The sequence below is a fragment of the Sinohyriopsis cumingii genome, unplaced genomic scaffold (assembly GCF_028554795.1).
Source record: "Sinohyriopsis cumingii isolate HCF-2022 unplaced genomic scaffold, ASM2855479v2 utg000622l, whole genome shotgun sequence".
Classification (NCBI taxonomy): domain Eukaryota; kingdom Metazoa; phylum Mollusca; class Bivalvia; order Unionida; family Unionidae; genus Sinohyriopsis; species Sinohyriopsis cumingii.
This window is the reverse complement of record NW_028315918.1, coordinates 377,806-405,738: the sequence shown is the minus strand read 5'-3', so window position 1 is coordinate 405,738 and position 27,933 is coordinate 377,806. Positions and strand designations below refer to the sequence as shown.

General features: G+C 36.0%; 1 protein-coding gene and 1 long non-coding RNA gene across 3 annotated transcripts in view; one reads left to right on the top strand and one right to left on the bottom strand.

Annotated features, from left to right (window-relative positions):
* LOC149773637 (protein eva-1-like) overlaps positions 1–27,933 on the top strand; it is a 258,264-nt gene that overhangs the window by 206,918 nt on the left and 23,413 nt on the right. For both annotated transcript variants that reach the window (XM_089946269.1, XM_089946270.1), the window contains one exon: positions 22,715–22,876. In XM_089946269.1, the coding sequence (XP_089802395.1) occupies positions 22,715–22,876 (162 nt within the window). The remainder of the gene's footprint in view (positions 1–22,714; positions 22,877–27,933) is intronic.
* On the bottom strand, positions 836–15,710 carry LOC149773638 (uncharacterized). The gene is made up of 3 exons (XR_016417341.1): positions 15,657–15,710; positions 3,963–4,070; positions 836–1,434 (listed from the first exon to the last, which is right to left on the bottom strand). It is a non-coding gene; the product is annotated as an uncharacterized LOC149773638 (long non-coding RNA).

Below are 27,933 nucleotides of genomic sequence, written 5' to 3'. Positions count from 1 at the left end.
CTTGGTTGCAGTCTTTTACACATACCCACACCCACTGAGGGGAATCTCAAGGAGCCCATCCCCAAGCCCAATGAAGGGAATCCAATGTTGGTCTATTATACATAACCCAAACTCACAGAGGAGAATCCATTGTGGGTCAGGGCCCAGGTGATTGAGTGGTCTAAAGTGCTCACAATTACGGATCACTGCTACCTCACCTCTGTCTGCATGGGTTCGGCCAATGTGGGTGTGTGGAAAAGCTTGCCAGTAGCTTCTTGTGGGTCGGTGGTTCTTTATCCATCATTTATACTGGCCGCCATGTAAAGCCTATATTGTGCTGATAAAGGGCATTAAACCCTATAACAACAACCATCTCACCTTTGTTCATGTGGATTCAGATCTAGTATGTGACCAATGTATGTGATAAAGCTTGCCACTAGCTTCCCGTTGGTTGGTGGTTCTGCACAGGATTTTCCAGGGTTCTTCCGTTTCTATTGTTTGCCATGTATAGCCTATCATGTGCTGAAAAATGGTGTTAAACCCATAACAACAGCAATAGGTGGCGCTATACAGTTTCGTATTTTCCATAGGGTTAGGATTTTAAAGAAAAAGAATTTCCCCGGCTTTCCTCACTGGTTATACTGGCTATTTAAAAAAGACCTTGTATATCTTAGGTATAATTAAAAGAACCTTTAATTCCCTTTATTTTGGTGTATGCTTGATGGGTGTACTATGGGTTATAGAGTATGCAGCTTGGCCTTACTTCAAATGTGCACCTTTCAAAAAAGTGCTAGCTCTACTTGGTCATTTTCGCTTCCTGAACTTCAGAGGTAAATTGTATAAAAAGAGCCGATAACATTTTTTACATTTTATATATTTGGTAATTCATTCATTGTACTTTCAGAAGCTGGTATTGTCTAGTCTGGCAAAATTCATTTTCCCTATGACATAGCTGCTATGTATAGTGTACTTTAGACTAATTCAGGCTGATTTTTTAACACAAGGGAGCAGTCATTTTAGTTAGCAGTATGCTTAAATCATGTAAACTTTCAAAAAATACAATATCCAAAGAAATATCATCCACATTACATTACTGTAGCATATAGGTATGCCAACATTCTCTCCATTGTGCATATTTTAAATGCGAACTACTTCACCTTACATACGTCACTCTCTCTAAAGTACATATTAATTGGTGAGCGCCCCCACAGCCAGTGTCGATCTATTATACATCCCCAGTCCCATAGGGAATCCAGTGTGGGTCTTTATACATCTCCAAACCCATCGAGTGGAATCCATTGTGGATCTTTTATACATCTCCAAACCCATCAAGGGGAATCCAGTGTGGATCTGTTGTACATCTCCATGCCCAAGCTCATAGAGGGAAATCCACAGTCTAACACACATCCTCAAGTTTATAGAGAGGGGATTGCAATGCATGGAACACATTAGAGCCTGTATAAAAGATAAACAAAACTGGGGGTTTAGAAATGGGAGGTCATGACATGTCAGATTATAGACTTCATGTGGGGAAAAAAAGGCAGATGTTTAAAGGATTAATATTTACCTAAATTACAGTAATTTATTATGTCATGAATTAAAATTTATTATGTCCAGGTGATAAATTCAGGGTTCCCACGCTACCAGGAAATCGGAAAAAAGTCAGGAGAAATTATAATTTTTTTCCTGACCATGAAAAGTCGTTGAATTTCGCAAATATTGATGAAAGTTGGGGGAAAAACCTGGGAATTTTCAGCCACCACTTGACGCCCGAAACAATCACATAATTGAATTATAACTAAACTTTTCTCGAGTTAAATTTATCGAGTTCTAACCAGAATGTTTGGAGTCAGTCGATGTGCTCAGTGGATTATATTTGTCTAGTAGACTTTTATTTTCAGAGTCAGCTCTTATCTGTATCTTTCATTACATAGAAGGTATGAAAACCAGTCTAGCATCACAAGAGGCCAACATGGTTGTGGCAAAGCGTAGCCACATACCGTATGGCAGAGCAAACTTAAACATTGTTAGTTCGAGTGATACATGCATGAAATCGATATGAAAATTACTTATTTTTTCAGAAATTGTGAGTATTAAAATTGTTATGTCTTTAATCTGCTAAAAGACAAGATAAAACTATGGCATCAATGAAATGTTACCTGATACTCGCAATTTGCATTGCTAGTGGCATGAGTACACAAATCTAACAACCCATATTATCAAATGTTGTAGAAAAAACAAATATTAAATAAAAGTTGTATGCTGGTTGTAATAAAAATACAAAAACGAAAGAACACAAAATTCTCCATATTTATATATTCCGAGAACAACATCATGTTGACATGTACTCTCTGCTTGATAAATCAGACTGGCCAGATTGCTGGTTTTCACAAAAAGTATCTGACTTTGATTTAATATAATTGAATTTCTGTTACAACAACATTATAAAGGAGTTTGCTGTTGATATCATGTGACTATTGGACTTCCGATGTAGTCGTTTGAAATTTTTGAAGTCATGTGACTAGTAATGCAGATGGCAAGTACAGGGTCAGGTTTCATCTATGCCTTAGTTTCGTCTAGTCTGTCAGCAGATAATACTTGCCATATCTAAGAAAATAAATCATTTTCCTATCAATTTCATAAACGTATAAGTCTATATAAGTCTAAATTTGATAGGCCCACTGGTAAGCGATTACCATATGTCACTACACACGGTGGCAGCAAATTCCAAATTTTCAATATGCAATTGCAATGACCACTCACCCCAACCTAAATGTCCAAATATGAAAAATGGGGTGGAAATATGCGGAGGAAACCCAGATTAGAAAATGACTGCGAATTCATTTTAAGCCAAATTTGTAGTCCAAATTGTTGAATCTCAGAGCTGAAATGAGAAATTGTCGTCATTTTTATTATATATTGAAAAACAATATGAGCCCCCGTATCAATACAGGTTTGGGGACTGGTTTAACAAATTACAAGAGGACAAGTTGATTTTACAGAAAATTCAGTCCTTGTTTATACAGCAGTCTATAGTTTTGAAGGTCTTTTGTCAAAATTTAAATCAACCAGTTTCAAATGTTTTTTAAATTATGGATTTTTAACCAGATCATCTTAAGGAGATTAGGTTGTTTGAAAAATCTTGATTGGATTTTATTGTCACAGATAAATTTAGGATTAAACTCTTTTTGTTACAAGACAAGATTTTAATTATTTGCATTTATTGTTATTTTTTTAATTATACTGTAATAGGAAATGTTACTTTCTATGAGATGCATATATATATATATATATATATATATATATATATATATATATATATATATATATATATATATATATGTGTGTGTGTGTGTGTGTATATTGCTTAGAATTCTTTAGAATTAAAGGTTTGAAAGGAAACAAAACATAATTTATGTTCATTATGTTGTTCCCACTTAGCAACATAATGCAGCAAAATAAAGTCTAACTTTATTCTGTACATTGAAATAACTTTACATGCCACTTTATAGGAATATAATCAAATTTGTTTCATGTGATACATTTTGCGGTTTTGTACATGATCATCTTTTCTTAGATGTTTTGGAGAGTCTTGAAAAAGAGACATCTTTAGATTTAGAAAATGCATGTTTTACAATCTAAAATGTTCTTTAATTCCATTCAGTAATGATCACATGTGGACCTTGAAAATATTAATTTCATCCTGGAAAAAACCTGGAAATTTATCTTTAGAAAAGCATCAATTAAAATTTATTATATCCAGGTGATAAATTAAAGTAATTTACTGTGTCATCAATTCAAATTTATTATATCTGGGTGATCAGTTGGAGTAATTTTTCATTTCATCAACTAGCTTTAAATTCATTCCATTGAACCTATTCATAAATGTATTGATAATAAAAACAACTTTATTAAAATTTCAGAAAACAACCTGGAAATGGCATTTATTTCTACAAGTCATAAAAGCATGAAATATACTGTACCTTTCTCTGATTTTTTTATTCTTTTCTTGGATAAACTGTTTGGGTAGTATGTAGCCCATTTCTTGGAAGACCCCTTTTTTTGAATTGTCTGTAGCAGATTTTTTTCATCTGGAAAGATAATTTCAAATCTGTCAAATCTGTAAGTGGATTCTTCCAGCCATCTCAACAGAGGTACATGTTACAAAATGCATGTAGGTGGGAGGTAAGGTGTTGACATACTGATGCCTGATGGCTGCTTATTCAGATTTCAACAAGTAAAATTGGATGAGGTTTGAAAAGTATGTAGCTTGGGGAAAGGTAAGATTTATAACCACCTGGAGGTAGCAACTACTACCACATATACTCACTTGTATGTCGGATTCATCTGCAGGCAGTATAGATCCTGATGCACCTGTACATTAGGATCTATGCTGATGCACCTATACATTAGGATCTATGCTGATGCACCTATACATTAGGATCTATACTGATGCACCTGTAAATTAGGGTCTATCCTGATGCCCCTGTAAATTAGGGTTTATACTGATGCATCTGTACATTAGGGTTTATCCTGATGCACCTGTACATTAGGGTCTATGCTGATGCACCTGTACATTAGGATCTATGCTGATGCACCTATACATTAGGATCTATACTGATGCACCTGTAAATTAGGGTCTATCCTGATGCCCCTGTAAATTAGGGTTTATACTGATGCATCTGTACATTAGGGTCTATCCTGATGCACCTGTACATTAGGGTCTATGCTGATGCACCTGTACATTAGGATCTATGCTGATGCACCTATACATTAGGATCTATACTGATGCACCTGTAAATTAGGGTCTATCCTGATGCCCCTGTAAATTAGGGTCTATACTGTTCCCCAGTAAATTAGGGTCTATCCTGATGCACCTGTACATTAGGGTCTATGCTGATGCACCTATACATTAGGGTCTATGCTGATGCACCTGTACATTAGGGTCTATGCTGATGCACCTGTACATTAGGGTCTCTGCTGATGCACCTGTACATTAGGGTCTATGCCAGGGGTCTCAAACACGCGGCCCGCAAGGGCATATTGTGCGGTCTGCGACGCATTTTGGGATTTTCAAAAAATTGACTATTCATTTATTTCTTTTTCTCTCGCCGCCTTTTGAACTTTAACGTTAGCACCATTTTAACCATAAGAAACTCTGACTTATTTATTTGTAGTCTTTCTATTAATTGTCGCCCTTAATGCGGACTTCGGTTCCGGTTTTTTAGTAAAGTGATCGAGTTGATGGTGAATTATAAAGTTGATTTTGCTGCATTTTTATAAACATAAAAGCCCGTATAAATGTCTTCTGTTTTGAAAAAAAGAAAACTCGTGGACAAAAAGAGAGTTTTTCAAGTCAAATGGGAGGATTTATATTTTGTCACTGAGGTCAGCGATAAAATTCAATGTCTCGTTTGTCAACAAACGATAGCTGTTCCAAAGGAGTATAACGTGCGTTGGACTACGAAACAATGCACCGTGAGAAATATGACGCCTATGCGGGCAAAATTAGAGAGGATAAAGTTATGCAACTTAAATCAGCATTATGCAAACAAAGAAGTTTCTTTACCAATGTTAGTCAGTGCAACGAAGATTCAGTAAGAGCAAGTTTCACTACAAGACTATAGAGTAAGGATCTCAAACACCAAGCCATATCCTGTGGCCCGCAAAACGATTGGCATCACAGGGTGTCATGAGAGATAACAAAGGTGGTGTGGCCCTTGGGCCATTGAAAATCCCTTCATACGGCCCTCAGGGTGGTTTAAGTTTGAGACCCCTGGTCTATGCTGATGCACCTGTACATTAGGGTCTGTACTGATGCCCCTGTACATTAGGGTCTTTACTGCTGCCCCTGTAAATTAGGGTCTATGCTGATGCACCTGTGCATTAGGGTCTATCCTGATGCACCTGTACATTAGGGTCTATACTGATGTACCTGTACATTAGGGTCTATGCTGATGCACCTATACATTAGGGTCTATCCTGATGCACCTGTACATTAGGGTCTAGAACCAGACCCAGAGATGACCCAGAGTGTGCAGTTCAAGCAAAAGTTTTACAATTTGTGCACTTGGAAAGCGGTGATGCGCAAGAACTCTTGCAAATTATTTAAAAGTCATGCATATAAAACTTTACACTGTGGGGCATTATCCAAATATTATTTCTGTTATGGAGACCCTGAGTGTCGAGTGGTCTAAAACGCTTTCCGTTACGGATCACTGTCATCTCACCTCTGTCTGCATGTGTTTGAGTCTTTGATTCGGCCAGTGTGGGTATGTGAGAAAGCTTGCCAGTAGCTTCTCGTGGGTCGGTGGTTCTTTCTGGGGTTTTCCTGGTTCTTCCTCCACCATTAATACTGGCTGCCATGTATAGCCTATCATGTGCTGAAAAATGGCATTAAACCCTACAACAATTTCTGTTATGATAAATTGAACCATAAGAATAAAAAAAAAATTTAAACTAAGGATATTTTTTTATCTCCATGACTCAGTCCATTCCAAAGTCTGCAGATATATGTTAATACAAAATTGTATAGTTGGAAATCCCACTGATTATTTATAACCAAATCAAGTGTGTCCTTGAGGGATTCTGCATCTGATACCCTTTCCTTTTATATGTGCTTACTCAAACACAAGAAATTTCCAGATAGTGAAATTAACTGTGGTGGGAGGTAAAATTGTTGATTATTTTTAATGTGTGGGAATATGGAAAGTGGACATTAAATCTGTGGTGGCAAGAATGTGGAAAATGAACAGGAGAATGAAGAAAATAGTGGAATTTTCCATGAAACAGAGGACTATTTCAACAGCAAGTCAAATGTTTAGTTAGATATATTGCCAAAAAGAAACAAAATGTGCAGCAAAGTTTCAGAATTCTTGGCAGAAGTGATTAGAACATCCGCCTCAGATGGGGGTGTGTGTCTTGGGTTCAAGCCCAGCCAAGTCATACGAAACATAAAAATTGTAGTGACAGATGCCTCGCTTGGCACTCAGCTTTAAGAACTTAGGTTGGCCTGGTGTCAGGATACTGTGACTGGGTGGGACATGATGCTACATGTCTGCAGCATGATGCCCCATTGCTAGACATCACTATAAATTGCCACTGCAGACATAGCGATATGACTGATTTTTTTTTTAATGCTACGTTAAAAATCCAAGACACACACACTCTCTGAATTATTGGTTATCAGTGCAAAAATGCTTACATCACAATTAGACAGGAGGTATGTCTCATATTTGTGGGGAAAAGTTAAACCCCATGAAAATCTGCCATTTGGATTTTTAGAATGTCAGCTCTTATATGACATGCTGAGTCACATGGTCATATGCAGGCTTGAAAGGTACTCAAGTCTGGCTTTGAAGCTGCAGCCTCCAGTGTTTTAAAGAGTGAAGATTTTGACTTGATTGAGCCCTTATAGAATGGAGCAGGAATAAAGAGAGACTGAGATTTAAGTGTTGGGTAAATATAATGAACTATGTCTGTTTCCTCACCTCCCTTTATTTTCTTCTACTTCCCCCATCTTTTGGTGACAAGAGCAGAAATGCCCCTTTATGATAAAATCCTAGGAGCATCTCTACAAATCTGCTGCTAAAGCGCTGTCCGTTACGGATCACTGCCATCTCTTCTCTGTCTGCGGTGGTTCAAGTCTCAGATTCAGCCAGTGTGGGTATATGAGAAAGCTTGCCAGTAGCTTCTCGTGGGTCGGTGGTTCTTTCCGAGGTTTTCCCGGGTTCTTCCTCCTCCATTAATACTGGCCGACATGTATAGCCTATCTTGTGCTGAAAAATGGCGTTAAACCCCACAACAACAACAACAACAACAAATCTGTCATATAATACAGTGGCAGATCTGGGTCTGTACAGTTTGCAGTTCATTCTGACTTATAGGCATGTATTCATGGTTAAGTACTCTCCTCATTCGGTTGGTACAGTCGTTGTTAATATCAGCATTAGCATTATGTTGGATTTTTTCATTCATAAATTTGCTAATTTCCAGCATAAAATGGTATTTTTTCACACACACGTGATTTGCATTATAACATCAAATTGTGTAATTTATCAGGCATCCAGAATTTGTCACAGGACTGAAGTTTTGACTGACATTAAATTGCCCAAACTTGACATGGGAGTTTTTGCTAAGAAACTGTACTCATCAGACCTGATGGAATAATTGATGTAATCAAAGCTGTTATTTGACATAATCTTACACATTTGGTGCACATTGCAACAGGTGTGAAATTGCCTTGGGGATCTGTAAACAGTATTATGTAACCTCTTTGAGGGAATTGTCCCTGCCTTGTTGCCTGCCACAACTGTTTGATTTTATGGGTAAAGATAGTTTTATTTTATGGGTAAAGAGGGATTCCCACAAAAAAATTCAGATCTCTGATATGTTTTTATATGAAGTAGAAAAAAATTGCAAGCCTTGGTCTGGCATTGGCACATTAAGTTTTGATCAGTACCACATATCCTCACACAAACAATCCCCACAGACTTCCTATAACCGTTCCATCCCTGTATCATACTCTGAAAGTTAACTCAAATATGTCTTCATTATTTTGTTGTTGTGGTTGTTTTCTTGATACGGTGAATGCTGAATAATGCCCTTGAATTGGCCACCACTTAGCCTTTATTCCTGTCAGGGATTGGGATCAGACCCAGAGTTGTACAGGTGTAAAGTATTATTCCTGCACTTCTCAACCCTGCATCCCCCAAAACACACACACTTAAAATATATGGTACATTCTACTGGGTTCCATAAACTCGCCTTCCAGCACTGAAGAGTGGAAACACCTTTTTGACTTAGAACCAGTATGAGAGATCTGGACTATATCAAATTATATAATGAGATAGAATCTAATCTGAGCTGCTGCAGGGATATAATCATTTCTTTAAATCATCGGATCAGTTGGTACAGGTTGATAACGGGCAGAACTCAGTCCTACATCTTGTGTACATTGCTATCAAATGGCTAGTACCCTGGAGAGAATATACAGGTGCTATTACAAAATTAGAAAGTATACCAGAACAATAAGTTTAGATTATTTTTCATCAGGTTGCTGTACTTCTAAACTGTATCTCTTTATTATAACCATAGTGATAGCTTTAATAAAATAGTATGACCTCATAATAAATGTTGTGCAGTTTTCACAAAAAGTGAATTTTGTTTTAAATTCCCTACAGAATAGAGGTATATGTGGTAATTATAGCAAGTTTGCATTGATCAGGTTGGGGAGGACAGGGAACAGAATATATATTTCTATGACAATTATAACAAGTTTGCATTGATCAGGTTGAGGAGGACAGGGAACAGAATATATTTCTATGACAATTATAAACAAGTTTGCATTGATCAGGTTGGGGAGGACAGGGAACAGAATATATATTTCTATGACAATTACAGTCAAACCCACTTATCTCGACCTTGGTTATCTCGACAACCCGCTTATGTCGAGCGTTTTGGTCCGGTCCCGAAAAAATTCTTCTTTGTTATGCTATTTTTTACCCGCTTATCTTGACCTCTGTTAAGTCGATAACCCGGTTATGTCGGGCATAAGTTTCGGTCCGAAGTAACATGTGGACCCGCTTAATTCGACGAAATGCAACTTTTTAACGTCAATCTCACAGAAAATAAAATAAATATAAATAAAATAACCTTTGTATTTGATATCCTGCCGGTAAGTTCAAAGAATTAGTTTACTGCTCGCTACCGGATGTGTTTATTCACCACCCGCGCATCTATTTATTTGCCATCTGGAATCATAATTGATACAAACTCGCATTGATGCCTGCGGGGTAAGTAGTCTACTCAACATTAACTTGCTTTAATAAATACTCTTTGTAACCCATGCTAGCGAAAGGAGTGTCATTTGCACTCACAGTCAATGTACATGTACATGTACATGTATTTTCAAAAACATTTATTGATCTTTATCTGCAAGATACTGTCATATATTAACCTGGATATAATACAATCTTGGTTATTTTGCACCTAACACCGCGTTATGCATGAATGGCGGGTGCCTGAAAGCAATCGGTGGATGTTTCTCTCTCACTCTCTCGTTTGTGATTTTCTTTGATCCATCTTTCAATCTGATAACATATTCAAACCTCTGAGTACAACCAAACATGATTTGTTTTTCAATATTCACATCAATTATAAAAATGCGTCGTGTGTTATCTGACATAAGTGATGCACACTACAGTAATGGATGCATACGCTACATGTGATATAAGGAGTTCATAGATATATTTTTTCTTTAATAAATTACTTATGATGATAAAAAAGGAATAAATGATAACAACACCAGGTTAGTTCATTTCATTTTATTATCAATTAAGCGTTTTGTTTATTTTATTGTAACATGCAGTGGGAGGGGATTCCAGTAAACACCAGCAAGAGACAGGAGTAATGCTCAAGGACATTTTTAAAATTACCGGTTTTTATGAACCCGGATATCTCGGGACCCGGTTATGTCGATGATTTTTTTACACCCCCGACGTAATCGAGATAACCGGGTTTAACTGTATAACAAGTTTGCATTGATCAGGTTGGGGAGGACAGGGAACAGAATATATATTTCTATGACAATTATAACAAGTTTGCATTGATCAGGTTGGGGAGGACAGGGAACAGAATATATATTTCTATGACAATTATAACAAGTTTGAATTGATCAGGATGGGGAGGACAGGGAACAGAATATATATTTCTATGACAATTAAACAAGTTTGCATTGATCAGGTTGGGGAGGACAGGGAACAGAATATATATTTCTATGACAATTATAACAAGTTTGCATTGATCAGGTTGGGGAGGACAGGGAACAGAATATATATTTCTATGACAATTATAACAAGTTTGCATTGATCAGGTTGGGGAGGACAGGGAACAGAATATATATTTCTATGATAATTATAACAAGTTTGCATTGATCAGGTTGGGGAGGACAGGAGCATGCAGTATATACTCACTTGAAGCTGAATCCATCTGCAAATTGCATAGACCCTGATCAGATATGCATGTGTTGGCAGATCAGGTTCTGTGCATTTTCTTAGGAGTACTTAGTAGAACAAAGAATATAGATCCTTATCTGCCATCACAGCATGCACCAACAGATAAGGGTCTGTGTTGTTTGCAGGTGGATCCAACCTAAAAGTGAGAGTATGTGGTACATCACATTAGCATACTGTTAGAAACTTTCTTGTTGTGATTAACATCTGTGTGTTGTTTTCCAAAGTAACAAACTAGCACAATATGTAAATCATGGAGTCCTGTTCAGGGTTCCCACACTACTGGGAAATCGGGAAAAAATCAGGAGAAATGACAATTTTTTTCCCCGACCGTGAAAAGTCCATGAATTTTGCAAATATTGATGAAAGTCAGGGAAAACCTGGGAATTTTCTGCCACCATGTGACACCTGAAATAATCACATAATTGAGTCATAACCAAACTGATCTTGAGTTAAATTTATTGGGTTCTAACCAGAATATTAGGAGGGTACAGTATGGATCATTTGGTTGATTGCAGTAATCAAATATGCTGAGTGAATACAAATGCCCAGTGGATTAGATTCATCTAGTAGACTTTTATTTTCAGAGTCAGCTTTATGTCCCTTTCTTCCCTTACATGGAAGGTATGAAAACCAGTCTAGCATCACAAGAGGCCAACATGGTGGCAAAGCATAGCTACTTACCGGATGGCCTAGCAAACTTTAAACGTTGTTAGATCGAGTGATACATGCATGAAATCAATATGAAAATTACTTTTTTTCTCTCAGAAATTGTATTAAAATCGTTTTATCTTTAATCTGCTGAAAGACAAAATAAAACTATGTCATTGATGAAATGTGGCCTGGTACTCGTGATTTGCATTGCTAGTGGCATGAGTACACAAATCAAACAGACCACATTTTCAAAAGTTATTGAGAAAAAAATAAAAAATATTAAATGAAAGTCGTATATTGGTTGTAATAAAATAACAAAAACGAAAAGAGAACACAAAATTCTCCGTATTTATATATTCCGAGAACAGCTTTTGGAGTTTTGTTGTATCACGTGACCATCACATTGACATGTGCTCCCTGCTTGATAAATCAGTCCGTCTTGATTGCTGGTTTTTACAAAAAGTATCTGAGTTTCGTGTAATATAATTGAATTTCTGTACAACAACATTACTTGTATAAAAGAGTTTGTTGTTGATATCACGTGACTATCGGACTTCCAATGTCATTTGAGATTTGTGAAGTCATGTGACTAGTAATGCATTTGGCAAGTACTGGGTCGGGTTTCATCTAAGCCATAGCTTCATCTTGTCTGTCAGCGGATTAAAGACATAACGATTATAATACTTTCCATTTCTGAGAAAATAAATCATTTTCCTATCGATTTCATGCAGGTATGAGTCAATATAACATAAGTTTAAATTTTCTAGGCCCGTTGGTAAGCAACTACCATATATCATACTGCACGGTGGCAGCAAATTCCAAATTTTTTATTTGCAGTCACAATGATCCCACACCCCAACCTAAATGTCCAAATATGAAAAATGTTATGGGAATATTCAGAGGAAACTCGGATTAGAAAACGGACTGCTATTCGTTTTAAGCCAAATTTGTAGTCCAGATTGTTGAATCTTTGAGCTAAAATGAGAAATTGTCATCCCTTGTATTATATATTAAAAAATGATACAAGCCCCTGTATCAATACAGGTTTGGGGACAGGTTAAATGAATTAAAAGAAAACAAGTTTATTTTACAGAATATTCAGTCCTTGTTTATACAACAGTATATAATTTTGAAGGTCTTTTGTCAAAATTTAAAGCAACCCTTTTGAAAATGTTTTTTAAATGATTTTAAACCAGATCATCTGAAGTAGATTAGGTTGTTTGAGAAATCTTGTTTGGGATTTTATTGGCACAGATAAATTCAGGGTTAACTCTTTTCGTTACAAGACAAGATTCTAATTATTTGCATGCATTGTTTTTTTTTTAAATTATACTGTAATAAGAAATGGTACTTTCTATGAGAAGCATATATATATATATATATATATATATATATATATATATATATATATTGCTATAGAATTCTTTAGAATTAAAGGTTTGAAAGGAAACCAAACATAATTTATGTTCATTATCTTGTTCTCACTTAGCAACATAATGCAGCAAAATAAAGTTAGAATTTTTATTCTGTACATTGAAATGACTTTACATGCCAATTTGTAGGAACATAATCAGACTTGTTTCATGTGATACATTTTGTGGTTTTGTACATGATCATCTTTTCTGACTAAGATGTTTTTGGACAGTCTTGAAAAAGAAACATCTTTAGATATAGAAAATGCACGTTTTATAATCTAAAATGTTTTAATTCCATTCAGTAATGGTCATATGTGAACCTTAAAAAAAGTAATTTCATCCTAGAAAACCCCTGGAAATGGCCTGGAAATTTCTCTTTAGAAACACATGGGAACCATGCCTGTTATTCCCTGCTATGACCTCCACTGTCCTGTTATTCTCTGCTGTGGCCTCCACTATTCCATAAAAGATGCAGTCTTGTTACTCCCTGCTATGACCTCCACTATTGTTAAATATGTAGCCCCGTTATTCCCTGCTGTGGCCTCCACTATTCCATAAAAGATGTAGCCCAGTTATTCTCTGCTATGACCTCTACGATTCCATAAAATATGTAGCCCTGTAAAACATGGAACCATGTTACTCTCTGCTGTGACCTCCACTATTCTGTTAAACATGTTCCCCTGTTATTCACTGCTATGACCTCCACTATTACATAAAACATATAGCCCTGTTATTCCTTGCTTTTGACCTCCACTATTTTGTAAAACATGACCTCCGCTATTTTGTAAAACATGTAGCCCTGTTATTCACTGCTTTGATCTCCACTGTTATGTTAAACATGTTGCCCTGTTATTCCCCGCTATGACCTCCAGTACTCCATTAAATATGTAGCCCTGTTATTCGTTGCTATGGCCTCCACCATTTTGTAAAACATGTAGCCATGTTATTCCCTACTATGATCTCCATTATTCCATTAAACATGTAGCCCTGTTATTTCCCCCACTATTTTGTCAAACATGTAGCCCTGTTATTCCCTGCTTTGATCTCGACTATTATGTTAAACATGTCGCCTTGTTATTCCCTGCTATGACCTCCACTACTCCATTAAACATGTAGCCCTGTTATTCCCTGCTGTGACCTCCACCATTGTGTAAAACATGTAGCGCTGTTATTCCCTGCTATGACCTATTATGTAGCCTCATAGGTTGATACTTATGGTAATTACTGCTCCAGGAGTCCATGTGAGTTAGGTGCTAAATTTGGCTTTTCATGGCTATCAAGAATGTACATGGTTATAGAGTGGGGATCTTGAGTTTTCAAGGTTTGACCAAGCCCCAGGAGTCCCAAAGCCCAAAGGATTAACTTGTGGACCAGTGAACTTTTCATTTATATATTTGTCTTTTCATGTCCACTTAAGTATATATATGGCTTCTGAATGTGGATTTCAATAGTTGCCATGTTATGATCCTAAATAAAGTCCTTTGGGATATAGGATATTGGTTCAGTCATTTGGTGTACAAGTTTTGTCTTTTCATGCACAAACCGCTCCAGTGGCTTAGTGGTTAGAGCATCCGCCTCGGATGCGAGAGGTCGTGGGTTCAATCCCCGGCCAAGTCATACCAAAGACTTACAAAAATGGTACCAACAGCTGCCTCACTTGGCGCTCAGCATTAGGAGGTTAGTGTTAGGACAGGTTGGCCTGGTGTCCGGATAATGTGACTGGGTGGGACATCATACGACATGATGCCCCAGTGCTATACATCACTATAAACTGTCACACTGCAGACATCGTAGCGATATCACTGAAATTTTTTTAAAGCTACGTTAAAAATCCAAATCACACACACACACACACTTTTCATGGACAGTAAGTATATATTTAGTTTTACGGGGCAGGTCTCAAATAGTTTTGAGGTTATGGCCCATAGGCTAAGTTCTTAGGGGTATGGAAAGATCCTGCATGCATCTCTCAGAACTCCCAGTCTAATAAATGTTGACACTTGGATCCCAGTCTAATAAATGTTGATATTTGGATCCAGTCTAATAAATGTTGACACTTGGATCCCAGTCTAATAAATGTTGACACTTGGATCCCAGTCAAGTAAATGCTGACTCTTACATCCCAGTCTAATAAATGCTTACACTTGCATCCCAGTCTATTAAATGTCGACACTTTAGTCCCAGTCTGATATATGTTGACTATCACAATATCCTAGAACTTCTTTACATCTTCTGAGAGGTCATAATACCTTGTGATCTACTTTGTTTTGTGTTTAGTTAGTTGCATTTTCACCTTTTTGTGCTCTGCCATGTTACCAATTTATCTCTATTGCATGAATAGTTCATATACCACCATAGTTAAAGTAGGTCAATGTTACCTACTTTGTACACTTTAGTGACATAGATTTTTATCAAAGTTATTTCCTCCCACTTTCTCATAAGGTGCTGTCATAAATTTTTATAAGGATATGACAATGAGAGCAACTGTACCACATATTACTTTAACCAGTTGTTCTTGCTTTGGTGACTTTAAGTACATAATTTTGTATTCCATCACTGATTTATATAGTACCATGACTTGATGATTATGAAGTACCTGATTTTGTATTCCAGCACTGATTAATACAGCACCATAGCTTGGTGACTATGAAGTAAACAATTTTGTATTCCAGTACTAATTTATACAGTCCCATGATTTGATATGTACATATCATCAGAGTAAATCACTGCCAAGTTCTAGATGAGCAGTGTATTTATGTAAATAAATGACTTAAACAGGGAGTGCACAAAGTGGTTTAAATTTAAGCATTTAATAGCATATTTCTCCTGCTAGTCATTATGTTATCTTGGTACATTAAATCAGTATGAACTATGTTAATAGTACAAGTTCTGGATATTCTGTACAATTATCAAATGACAGTACTTTATCACCATAAGAACACTCCACAAATAAAATCAACTGCACCCTGAGTTACCACATATACCTGCTTGTAAGAGTGATTGAAACTGCAGACAGCAGACCCACTATTGGGTCTTTGGGGTTTGTTAGGATTATTCAGTAGAATAAACAACATAGACCATGATCTGCTAGCACATTATTTAATGGCAGATCAGGATCTGTGTTATTTGCAGTTGGACCCAACTTATAAGGGAGTATATCAAGTAGTCGTGATTATTAACTGTTTCATTAAGAAGGGCTCCCAGGTTGCCTAGTGGTCTAAAGCACTCACCTTTACCGATCACTGCCATCTCACCTCTGTCTGCATAGATTCAAGTCTCGGGCTCAGCCAATGTGGGTATGTAAGAAAGCTGTCTGTAGCTTCCTGTGGGTGAATGGTTCTTTCCATGGTTTTCGTTGGTTCTTCCTCCACCAGGTATACTGGCTGCCATATATAGCCTATCCCATGCTGAGGATTGGTGTTAAATCCCAAGACAACTTCTTAAAGGCATGAGAAATGTCCCAAAGGCTAAAACTCGGCCTGATATCACAAGTTGTGATTCACAACTTTAACAAAATATTCTTTTGACATTTTAGAAAAAAATAATAAACAGTTTAAATGAGGGATTAAACAAACGGTCGTTAGTCTTACCAACAGCTGAGCTGTGTCCTTGTGACCTAATTTTCATTCTTCTTGACATGTGAACTGATCTTGTTTGTATAGAGAGAGGATTTTATTGTTTTGCTCATTGTCTCATAGTGTAGCATTCCTCTTGCAACATTCCATGGATTACATTTTATGCTGTATCAAGACCTTACTATTTTCCATGATATTGTCTATCTCATATTATTTTGCCACAAGTATCACAAGGTTACTGAGAACATGTAAGAGTTCATTTTGAAATTGTATTCCCCCAGTGCCAAGGATTAGTCTTTTTCATCTGTCCCGCCTAATTTCGCATACTAAAGGTACTTGACATAAATAAAATTTCATGTTTCAGTACAATTTAGCCAGCCAAGGGTCATCAATCCACTTTGTTCCACATCAATCCATGGCATGTTTTGTTAGCTGTAATGGTGTTTTAAACAAGTGCTCTTTTGCAGAGTGATGAGTTCCTGCCCATAGCAATTTTCTGTTTGATTATTTTGCTTGTCCTAAATAAATACAAAGATTGCAGTTGTGTCCTGTTTTGCATAACTCTAATGCTGTATAGTAACAAGTGTTGAAAAATAACTAAATGCTGTATAGTAACAAGTCTTGAAGAATAACTCAAAATGCTGTATAGTAACAAGTCTTGAAAAATAACTCTAAATGCTGTATAGTAACAAGTCTTGAAAAATAACTCTAAATTCTGTATAGTAACAAGTGTTGATAAATAGCTCTAAATGCTGTATAGTAACAAGTCTTGAAAAATAACTCTAAATGCTGTATAGTAACAAGTCTTAAAAAATAACTCTAAATTCTTTAGAAAGACAAGTCTTGAAAACAACTCTAAATGCTTTGTAGTGACAAGTTTTTGAAAAATAATTGTGTTGGAGGCCTTGTGTATATTGAAGCATGTAATTATATATATATATATATATATATATATATATATATATATATATATATATATATATATATATATACACACACACACACACACACACACACATACACTGCTTCGTGGGCTCAGGGTAGCCAAGTTTTCTACAGCACTCACCATACCAGCCAGCCTTGGCCCATGTGGGTATATGAGAAAACTAACCAGTAGCTTCTCATGGGTCAGTGGTTCTTACCAGGGTTTTCCTCAGTTCTTCCTCCACCAATTATACTATGTATAGCCTATCATGCACTGAAAAATGGCATTCGCCCCAAAACAAAAACAAAGTAGCTTCCTGGAAGTGAAGCTGGAAGCTGTAAAGGAGAATCTTTTGGCTTTTATTCAACACTGCTGCTCTGCTCAATATTAAACTTGACACCCTGGTATAAAACTGATTTGAAGGGTGTCAAGGAAGTACTTTATTTTCAGATTACTAGATGCTGTGTATATATTTATGATACACCAAAGTGGCAACATTGTTGGACCAGACCTATGTCATATAATGCCCTGACACATTTATTCTACTTCTTATTTGAATTTAAGAATTAACCCAGATCTGCTGGTGCCATATGCAAAGGCTAGTCTGGATCTAGGTTAATTGGATGTGTACTATTGATAAAAATGGGATGGAATAAAAGGGAATTATTTGATGATTGTCATAGATGCACTTTCTGTTTCAAAATTGCTAGGTTCAGGAGTGCCCTATGTTTGACAGTGCCACTCCTTTGTAACTTTTTGCTGATTGAAAAGCAAATACTGGCCTTCTAAAGTACAAGAGTTATCATCAGATTTGAAATTTGATAGTGTAGCTGCCAGTGCAGATAACCTTGAATTAAATAGGTTAGGCTTCTGTACCAGGATGTTAATTGTATATTTACTGTAAATGAGATCAAATAAAAAGAAAGAAAAGAAAACATGTTTTGAAGTAAACTTGAGCCATTATTTTTTTGATGATAACTGCATAAAGTGGAGAACTGCCTATAAAATTTACAGAGTATGACCTTGATCTTGCCAGTAACTAATAAAGTTTTAATACCCCCCCCCTCTCTCTCTTTCTTTTTGTGGGGTGGGGCGGGGGTGTTTTACAGAAGAAGCATGGTGACCTTAATCTTACCTGTAACTGAGTTTTAATACCTGATTGTGTGTGTATGTGTGTGTCCGAGTTTCCTCTGACCCTTGTAATCCTATTTTTGATATTTGGACATTTATGTTGGGGTGTAGGGTCAGAGTCCAATCCCTATCAAAAAGATGGAAGATGGGGTAGCTGCTTACTAGCAGGCCCAGCAAATTGTAATGACCTTTCATCAAGATATACCTGCATGAAATCGATAGGAATATGATTTATTTTCTCAGAAATTGCAATCATAGCATTCGTTATGTCTTTAATCCGCTGACAGATGAGACGAAAGTATATTGTTGATGTAATTGACATGGATCTGGCCATTTGCATTCCTAGCCAATGACTACACAACGCTAGCAACCTACATGTCAATGACATCAGAGGTCATATGGTCACGTGATATCAACAGTGAACCATTTCTAGTGTTGCTGTAGGAAAACAAATCTAACATATAATTGAAAGTCATGTAATTTTTGTAGAAAAAGGAAACAAGAACAAAAAATCTGTAAATGTTGCAGCAATTTGAAGAAAACCAGATTCACTATGCAGAGAGCACATGTCAATGTGGTAGTCACGTGACACCAACAAAAACATCGCTGACACACTCACAGTACTTCTTGAAAATGGTTTTCTCCACCCTGCTGCAATACCAACAGGTTTATGTTGGTTGTTCTCAGAATAAATACGTTGAGAATTAAGTGTGCATTATATTATTTACAAACATTAAGTGACTTCTATATAATTATGTCCAAATTCGATGTACAACAACTTAGGAAGATTTTTTATTGTCGATATCACGTGACTATATGACTCTGATGTCTGTGTGTGTGTGTGTGGGTGTGTATAATTTACATTAAGAAGCATGGGTTTGCAATGGCAAATGATATAGTTGCCTTAGTTTTTGTTATTATTGTTTGTTATTCTGCCAGTCTGTGTGCATTTGTTGTTTATGCACAATTTTTATCCAGAAACTTTGAAGTATCATGATAATGTGATACAGACCCACATGTGTACATACAGATCCATTTATGTAAATTCCATTTGGAACTACAGGCATACATATGTATGTAGGCTTATTGTAAAATTCTTGAATTCCTTCGCTATGATTAAAGTGAGACATGTGAAACTTGATTATTTGATTTGGATTTTGATCTGGTCCATGAGGGTTGGCTGGACCATTTGTCCCATATATCTGAAATTTGGTTTGAGTGATCAGTGATCCAACTGTCAACTGGGACCCCTTGGAAAATTACCCCAAACTGTCAAAAGATTCATTATGAAGACTGGATTTAGAACTACAATCCAAGCAAGCAAATTATAGCATCATTTTCTTAAAATATAATCAATGATATTGGACAAACATTAGCTGTGTGATATGTTGCTTACACTTGAATATTACAATCTACAGTCATGGACAAAAATTAAACATGTAATATAGATATTCATAACACTGGAAAGACAAATGTACATTGTTATGACCTAAAGGTCTTAAATTAAGTAACAGAAAGAAGTGAAACCAACAATTTAAGTAAAATCAACAGACAGTTTATTTACAAGGTGAATATTTAAGAGACACAGTATTGTGAATTAAATTCCAAATAATCATAAATGCCCAAAATACAGAATGTTCCAAGAGAATTGAATGTACTGATGTACTACAGTGATTCAGTCCAGAAAGTTTTTGAATGAGTTCGCATAATTTTCAGAATAATGTGTTGCATCACAGCACAATTGTAAAGGATTCCTCCACTGACTGACCAAAACAGGAATAAATTATCTTGTTTATCAACTCCCTATTGATACACATTTTCACTTGACCTAAATGTGAGTCATTCTAATGGAAAATTTTAAACAAGTCATTTTCTACAATATTCTAAGCTCATAAACAACCTATTTATAACCTACAGTTATGGAACCAAAGCATCATGTTTACATTATCTAAGTTACAGTCCTGGATAAAAGTTAAGCACACAATTTAAATATACATATCATCATACATAACTGATATTTGCTCCTGAGACAATGCTTATCGACAGGGAACTACCCAAGAGACTTTGGAGTGTGGGTTAAAAATTATCAGGGAACTACCCAAGTGGCTTATACTTTGAAGTTGAGGTTAAAAATCTAAATGGATCTTCCCAAGTGGCTTACATTTTGGAATGGGTGTTAAAAATCCTCAGGAATCTACCCAAGGGGCTTACACTTTGGAGTATTGATTAAAAATCCTCAGGGATCTACCCAAGGGGTTTACACTTTGGAGTATGGATTAAAAATCCTCAGGGATCTACCCAAGGGGCTTACACTTTGGAGTATGGATTAAAAATCCTCAGGGATCTACCCAAGGGGCTTACACTTTGGAGTATGGATTAAAAATCCTCAGGGATCTACCCAAGGGGCTTACACTTTGGAGTATAGATTAAAAATCCTCAGGGATCTGCCCAAGGTGCTTACACTTTGGAGTGTGAGTTAAACATCCTCAGGGATCTACCAAAGAGGCTTACATTTGTAATGGGAATGAAAACTTGGAACCATATTTTAAATATGGAAAATTCAGATGTTTGAATGTGATCAGGATGGTTTGAGAATGCATACTTGCACTATGTTCTACAACTTGTAACTTGGAAACTAAGTTACATAATGAGTGAAGACAGAGTTGTGCTGAATACCCTTGGTTATATCCCATGCAGACAAAATTTGGGGTATACCGGAGTCAGCTTGTCTGTACATCACACTTTTGCTTACTTAATATTTCTAGATGTCTTCATGAAACTTGATATCCTTTTGCATCATGACTAGACAAAGTTCTGTTAAAATGCAGTTTATTTGTTCTGCATTTTCCCCATTTTTATTACAAATCGTATCATTCTCCATCAGTCACACTTTTCTCTGGTTAATACCTCCTGAACCATATGGGGGTATCTTCCTGAAACATGGTGTGCACTTGTATCTTCCTGAAACATGGTATACATTTGTATCTTCCTGAAACATGGTATGCATTTGTATCTTCCTGAATCATTTTTTGTATTTGTATCTTCCTGAAACATGGATATGCATTTGTATCTTCCTGAAACATGGTATGCATTTGTATCTTCCTGAATCATTTTATTTATTTGTATCTTCCTGAGTCATGGTATGCATTTGTGTCTTCTTGAAACATGGTATGCATTTGTATCTTCCTGAAACATGGTATGCATTTGTGTCTTCTTGAAACATGGTATGCATTTGTATCTTCCTGAAACATGGTATGCATATGTAACTTCCTGAATCACTTTTTGAAACATTGTATGCAGTTGTATCTTCCTGAAACATTGTATGTATTTGCATCATGAGTCATTTGTGACCTGTGTACAATTTTTATCAGTTTAGTACTGTTTAGATGTTTAGTACCAATAGAGTTCCTCCATCTATATGGCACACTCTTCCCCTGCTGACATCTCCTGCACCATGAGATTTTCTTGAAACTTGGTATGCATTTATATCGACTTTATAAGTATCACCATTTTGATAATTAGTACTTTAAGAGAAAGTTTCTTGGTATTAAGTTTTGATCATTGACTGCATCATTATCCTTGTAGATTGTGTAACCTGTTAGAAATTGTATTTTCTTTTTAAAATTGTACAGTTTGAAGGCAATTTCATTTACAACTTCATTCTCACTTATAAGTAAAGTCCAGCTGCCAACAGCACAGACCCAGAACTGACATTGCATAATGCACTGGCAAGTCTGAGTCTTTGTGGTAATGTCAACCCTAATCTGCAAGCACGTTATATGACAGGTTTATGTTGTTGCAATAGGACCTGGCTCAATAAGCAAGTATATAGTGATATGTTAATGCACATTGTACAGTCTTAGATCTTCCACATTGTACAGTTTTAGAGCTTGCACATTGTACAGTCTTAGATCTTCCACATTGTACAGTCTTATATCTTGCACATTGTACAATTTTAGATCTTGCACATTTTATATATCTTAGACCTTGCACATGTACAGTTTTGACTTTGCATCATTCCAGATGAATTTATGAGCAAGACTGTCTGTGAAGGAGAACAGTTGAAGCTCTCATGTAACAAGTCAACACGGATTGTTATCTATTCTGCACTTTTTGGTAGAACGCCAGGTGGGATCTTGGAATGTCCTCTGACCAGGGTAGACAGTTCTGCCACTAACAGAACAAGTTAGTATATTTCAGTTTAAAATGAATAGATGTACAGAACTGTTTTTTAATTTTTATTTTATTTTATTGCCTTTACTGAAATCTTAGTCTTGATTCATTACTTTCTGACTGGCCCCTTTAGGTGATGATGGCATCATTGTGTTGCCAGTACACATGCAATGAGATATAGAACCATTCATGTATTCATTGCTACATTAACTGTTCACAATTCCCCAAGATATCTTGAACCATATTTCACATCACAGTTGTTTGTGCATCTCAGGAAGAATAAGTCAGCTGTACTCTCGCAGGTCTTTGTGACCTATTTTTAAAGTGCGAATGACCTTTTTATTTGTAGAGGTTTATTAAAAACACCTATCATATCTTTGGCCCTGTTTGACATTCACTGGTCAAATTGGCGTGTGAACACCTTGGAAAGAGTAACCAATTAATACAAAATGTAAGTCAGAATGATACATTTTTCATGCTGGAGTTGTTTCTTCTGTTGTTTGAGTTTGATTATAACACCCTCCTTCTCTTGGTTCCTATTTCATCTAGACTCATCAGATTTGTTATTTTTTTTGGGTTCTTGTTAACAGTAACACAATCATACCAAAAGAGCTCACAGTGACCTATTTTTCATGCTTGAATGACATTTGTAGTTTTAGAGTTTTTTTATAAAACAAACTCCTTATCTGTTGACATGTGTGATAGCTTAGTTTGAATTCATAAATAAAAGTAGCGGGTATGGTTGCTGGAATTTAGGTTTTGAAAAACACTATTCTTTAAACAATAAAAGAATTGCCAAGGCTGATGTTTGTTTCACTTGTGTTAGCAAATGGTTTGAAATCAATATCATTTTGTGACAGAAACAGGATTGTTGTTGCTATCTGTAAGTAATGTTTAAGGAGGTATCTTGCAGTGCTGAATGCATTGTACATTATTCACCCAAACACATGTTTTGTAGGATGCTACATCCTATTAACTTTAACTAAACCCTTGTTTTATAGGACAGTACATCCTGTTAACAAAACCTTTGTTTTATTGGATGGTAGATCCTATTAAAAAAACCCTTGTTTTATAGGATGGTATTTCCTATTAACAAAACCCTTGTTTATAGGACGGTACATCCTATTAACATAACCCTTGTTTTATAGGACAGTACATCCTGTTAAGAACACCCTTGTTTTATAGGCAGTATATTTTATTGCCATGTCACTACTTAGTAAACATACCCAACAAATTATCAGTTTGAACACTTTAGGAAAAGAGGTCTTGATGTCATTGCATTACATCCAGGTATCTCCCAGAGGTTCAAGTCGACAATAAATATTGCAGAGAGTAAACATGTCCATGATTTTGCAAAAGTATAGAAGTTTAAGTCAACAGAGTAATTGGCACAACAAAATTACAACTTGATTTTGTTATCGTCATCATTATTATCAATGTCATAACCATCATCGTTACAATGATGTTGCTGAAGCAAAATATCAGTAATGTCAGGGACTGCAATATTTTCTTTTTCGAGGGCGTTAATGTTTTAGGGGGAAAAAATGTGACCTTCAGATAGCTTGCAAAAAAGTACTATTGCTCTGATTTGTGAAAACTCTAAATCCATGACATTATGTAGGAATATTATTTTCCTTGAGATAAAGGAAAAACACTACATCTTCATCTGATCGTTAAATAGTCAGTCCCCAACTCTCAGTACTTAGTTAAAATTAAGCATACTCAAATTCCTTTATGGAGGTTAATAGTATATGGGAATTAAATAGAAACAATATAAATATAGTGTCATTTTTTTTTCTTCAACTCACCAATTTAGCTGGTGATTTAGAAAGGTTCTGATTAAGATTTGTAAGTTTCGTTTGTACACTATCAGGCATTTAGTTGGCTTCATGGGTTAAGGGTTGAGGCAGGAGTTCAAGGAGATTCATAGTCATTCCTAAAATAAAACTGGCATAGGACAATAAATCTCCGAGTTCAACTTGCATGTATACACGTGATTAAATTGCCTATTTCCTAAGAATCAATATGCAAATTTATTTAATCCCATTTTTATAACATCTGCTGCAGGTGTCAACAGAGTGAAAATGATCCATTGTCATGACGTCTACTCGCATAGATAAGATCTTCCTTTTCCACTCATTTTTTGACTGTTCATCAGTTTTACTTAATACTAAATACTGAGCACCCTTCGATTATCTGTGATTTTATTATGGACATGTTCATTTTGCACAAGATTGATGCACCTTTATGTATATTTTAATGGATAAGGCCATCTTCTCTAGTGAGACTGACCAGATTGTACCTCTGGTGGAGACCCGGATGTAAACTTGTGATGTCATTTTTCTTAAAGCACCTAACTTTTTTGTATATATCCTACTGCTTCATTTTTCAACATATGAGGCATTTGTCACAATGAATGATCTTTATTTGTGATCAGTGGGTATGCGAAGGTGCTAGGTATAATCTGACAGGAGGCACTTTAAAGAGAATGTCCTATTACAATGGCAACTGAGAAATGCAGTGAACATAAATAATATTGTATCCAATTTTATTTTATTTTGGAAATGTTAAGTAAAGCTGACACATTCAATACAACTTTCTAAACTAAATTCATTAATTTATTTAAGATCAGTGTTTGCCCAGCTTGCAATAAACAGTTATGATTTATAATATTGTTATGTTACGTGAAATATTTGTTGTTTACCCAATTGTGTGCCCCTTGTCTGTAAGGCTTCTATGATCAACTTGAAGAGATGAGAGGGTTCATTAACTTGCCTTTATACTACACACTGAAATGAAACTTGTGAATTTGACAATACACAGGTAATGAGCACCCACAAGTTAAATAACAATTTTTTTTAACGAAGAGCATAAATGACATGCCACAAATACTATTTGTATTCTTAGCTTTCTACTGGTTTTAGACCAGAAGAGCTTATGGGATGGTCTGTTGTCTGTTATCCATGATCTGACCTGTCTGTCTGCACAAGTTCATTATCACTTCTCCCAAACTGCTTCAAAGATTGTCATGAAACTATACATATACATTCATCCCATGGTCTAGTTGGTTCTAAATGAAAATGGTGCTGCTCACACATCCAAAATGGCTGACACAGTGGCCATCTTGATACCTTTGTTGTAAGCTTCTTCTCCTTCAGTGGGCGGACATATCAACATGGGGTTTTCACTAAAGACTTTTTAAGATGTTTAAGCTGGTCCTTAATGAAACTGATGCTGATCTAACATCCAATATGTGCCACCACAGCATCAGTTTTCGTAAATGAACATGGGGTTTTCACTAAAAGACATTTTATGAATGAAAATAATGCTAATATGATGTCCAGTATGTCTGCCACAGCAGCTGTCTTCAAAATCTTGTTATCACAACTCCTCCAGAACAGAAAGTCGTATTGACATGGGGGTTTTTCCAAACAACTTCTGAGAAATAGTTGGTCATAAATCAAAATGGTCCCTATCTGGCATTCATTATGTCCACCGCAAATCTTGTTATTGCTACTCATCCTGAAAAAATGGTCATGTGCATATTGCTTCCTGGTCATAACTCTCAAGTCTCTTGGAATATAATTCTCCAGTGCAATGTGACTTGCATTAGGTTTGAAAGAAGTTTCATATTTGTTTTCATACGGTTCAAGTAATCTACAAGAAGTCCAAGTCAAGCATCAGTTATCCTGAATTAATATGGTATTTGTTGATGGGTATTTTCATGTAAAGTATTGACCTTGTAAGACATACACATGTTAGCAGACCTGCCAACCCTTACGATTTTGCCATAAGTCTTAAAAAAAATTACCCTTAAAATATGGACTTACAGCATAAAAGAAAAACTACAGAAAAAATATCATTGCCAAAAAAATCCAGAAAATTTGTTCATCCTTGCTTGATTTGGAGCTGGGTTTCATATTAGAATTAGTGAAATTAGTCAGGGAATCAGACTAACTTTAAATGGGCATCTCAGACACTTTAAACTGCACCTATTTGTTCATGCGAAGCATCTGCATGATCAAACTGTTGATTATAGACTTTTTTAAAATTGTCGTCCAGCAAACTATGCATGTTTAAGACAGAAAATAAGCTTGATGAAAAGTGTTAATAATCAACACAGAAAAATAAAAGGAATATTCAGATTCTTGTGAAAAGAGCTAGAAGAGACACAATTATGTTTATTGGACATCACATGCCAATTTGAATATAACTCATGGCAGGAGATACGATTGCTGTCGTCCTGTGAAATGGAAGACGAATTTCCTAGAATTACATCAAGTTGAGAGACAGCAACAAGCCATTGAGCTGCATAGGGTTTGGATCTTAAGTTTGTGCAACTGTACTAGTGGTAAATAAAGTCTACGTGTACTTTACAAACTTTTCAGTTGAACATAACATTTATTGTCACTGCATGTTTCGAATACCGAACTTTTATTTACGTTTTCCAGCTTTATAATAGCAGTGTGTGATATTTTGTTACACCTTACTAAAACCTGGTCAAACTTGTGGACAAAAATCAACTGCCTTACTGAGACGGACTCATTAGGGTTGGCAGATGTTTGCTAGGCACACAAAAAATGTGTTTCCTACTGCACTGGTTTTAAAATTTGGGTATCAGGTCAGTTTTTCTTCTTCTTCTTTTTAAACATTATATATATTTGATGGGATTTCTGTTTTTACCGTGTGGAAAAAACGTGCTTAGGTGGACACTGTGAAACAAAGATAGTTGGCTGACTGGAAACGCTCATAATTTGGGGGTGGCCTTACTATATTTGTAGATTTGGAATTTAATCATGATGGAGCTGCTATAATGATGATTTGTTGCTGGCATGGATAGTGATGGTGTCACGATTTTTGTTTTGTTTCTGATGTGCATACAAATCTGAAATTACCTTCTGCATGAATTTGCTTCCACAGCATTACTATAAATAGAACTTAAATAAACTGGATCCAATCCACCATTTTCTTTGTTTTCAAAAATAATACCATTTATTAAATAGACCCTATATCATACCTCAATACTTCTATGTAAAAAAAAACATAATCGCACTTTCTACCTACAGGAA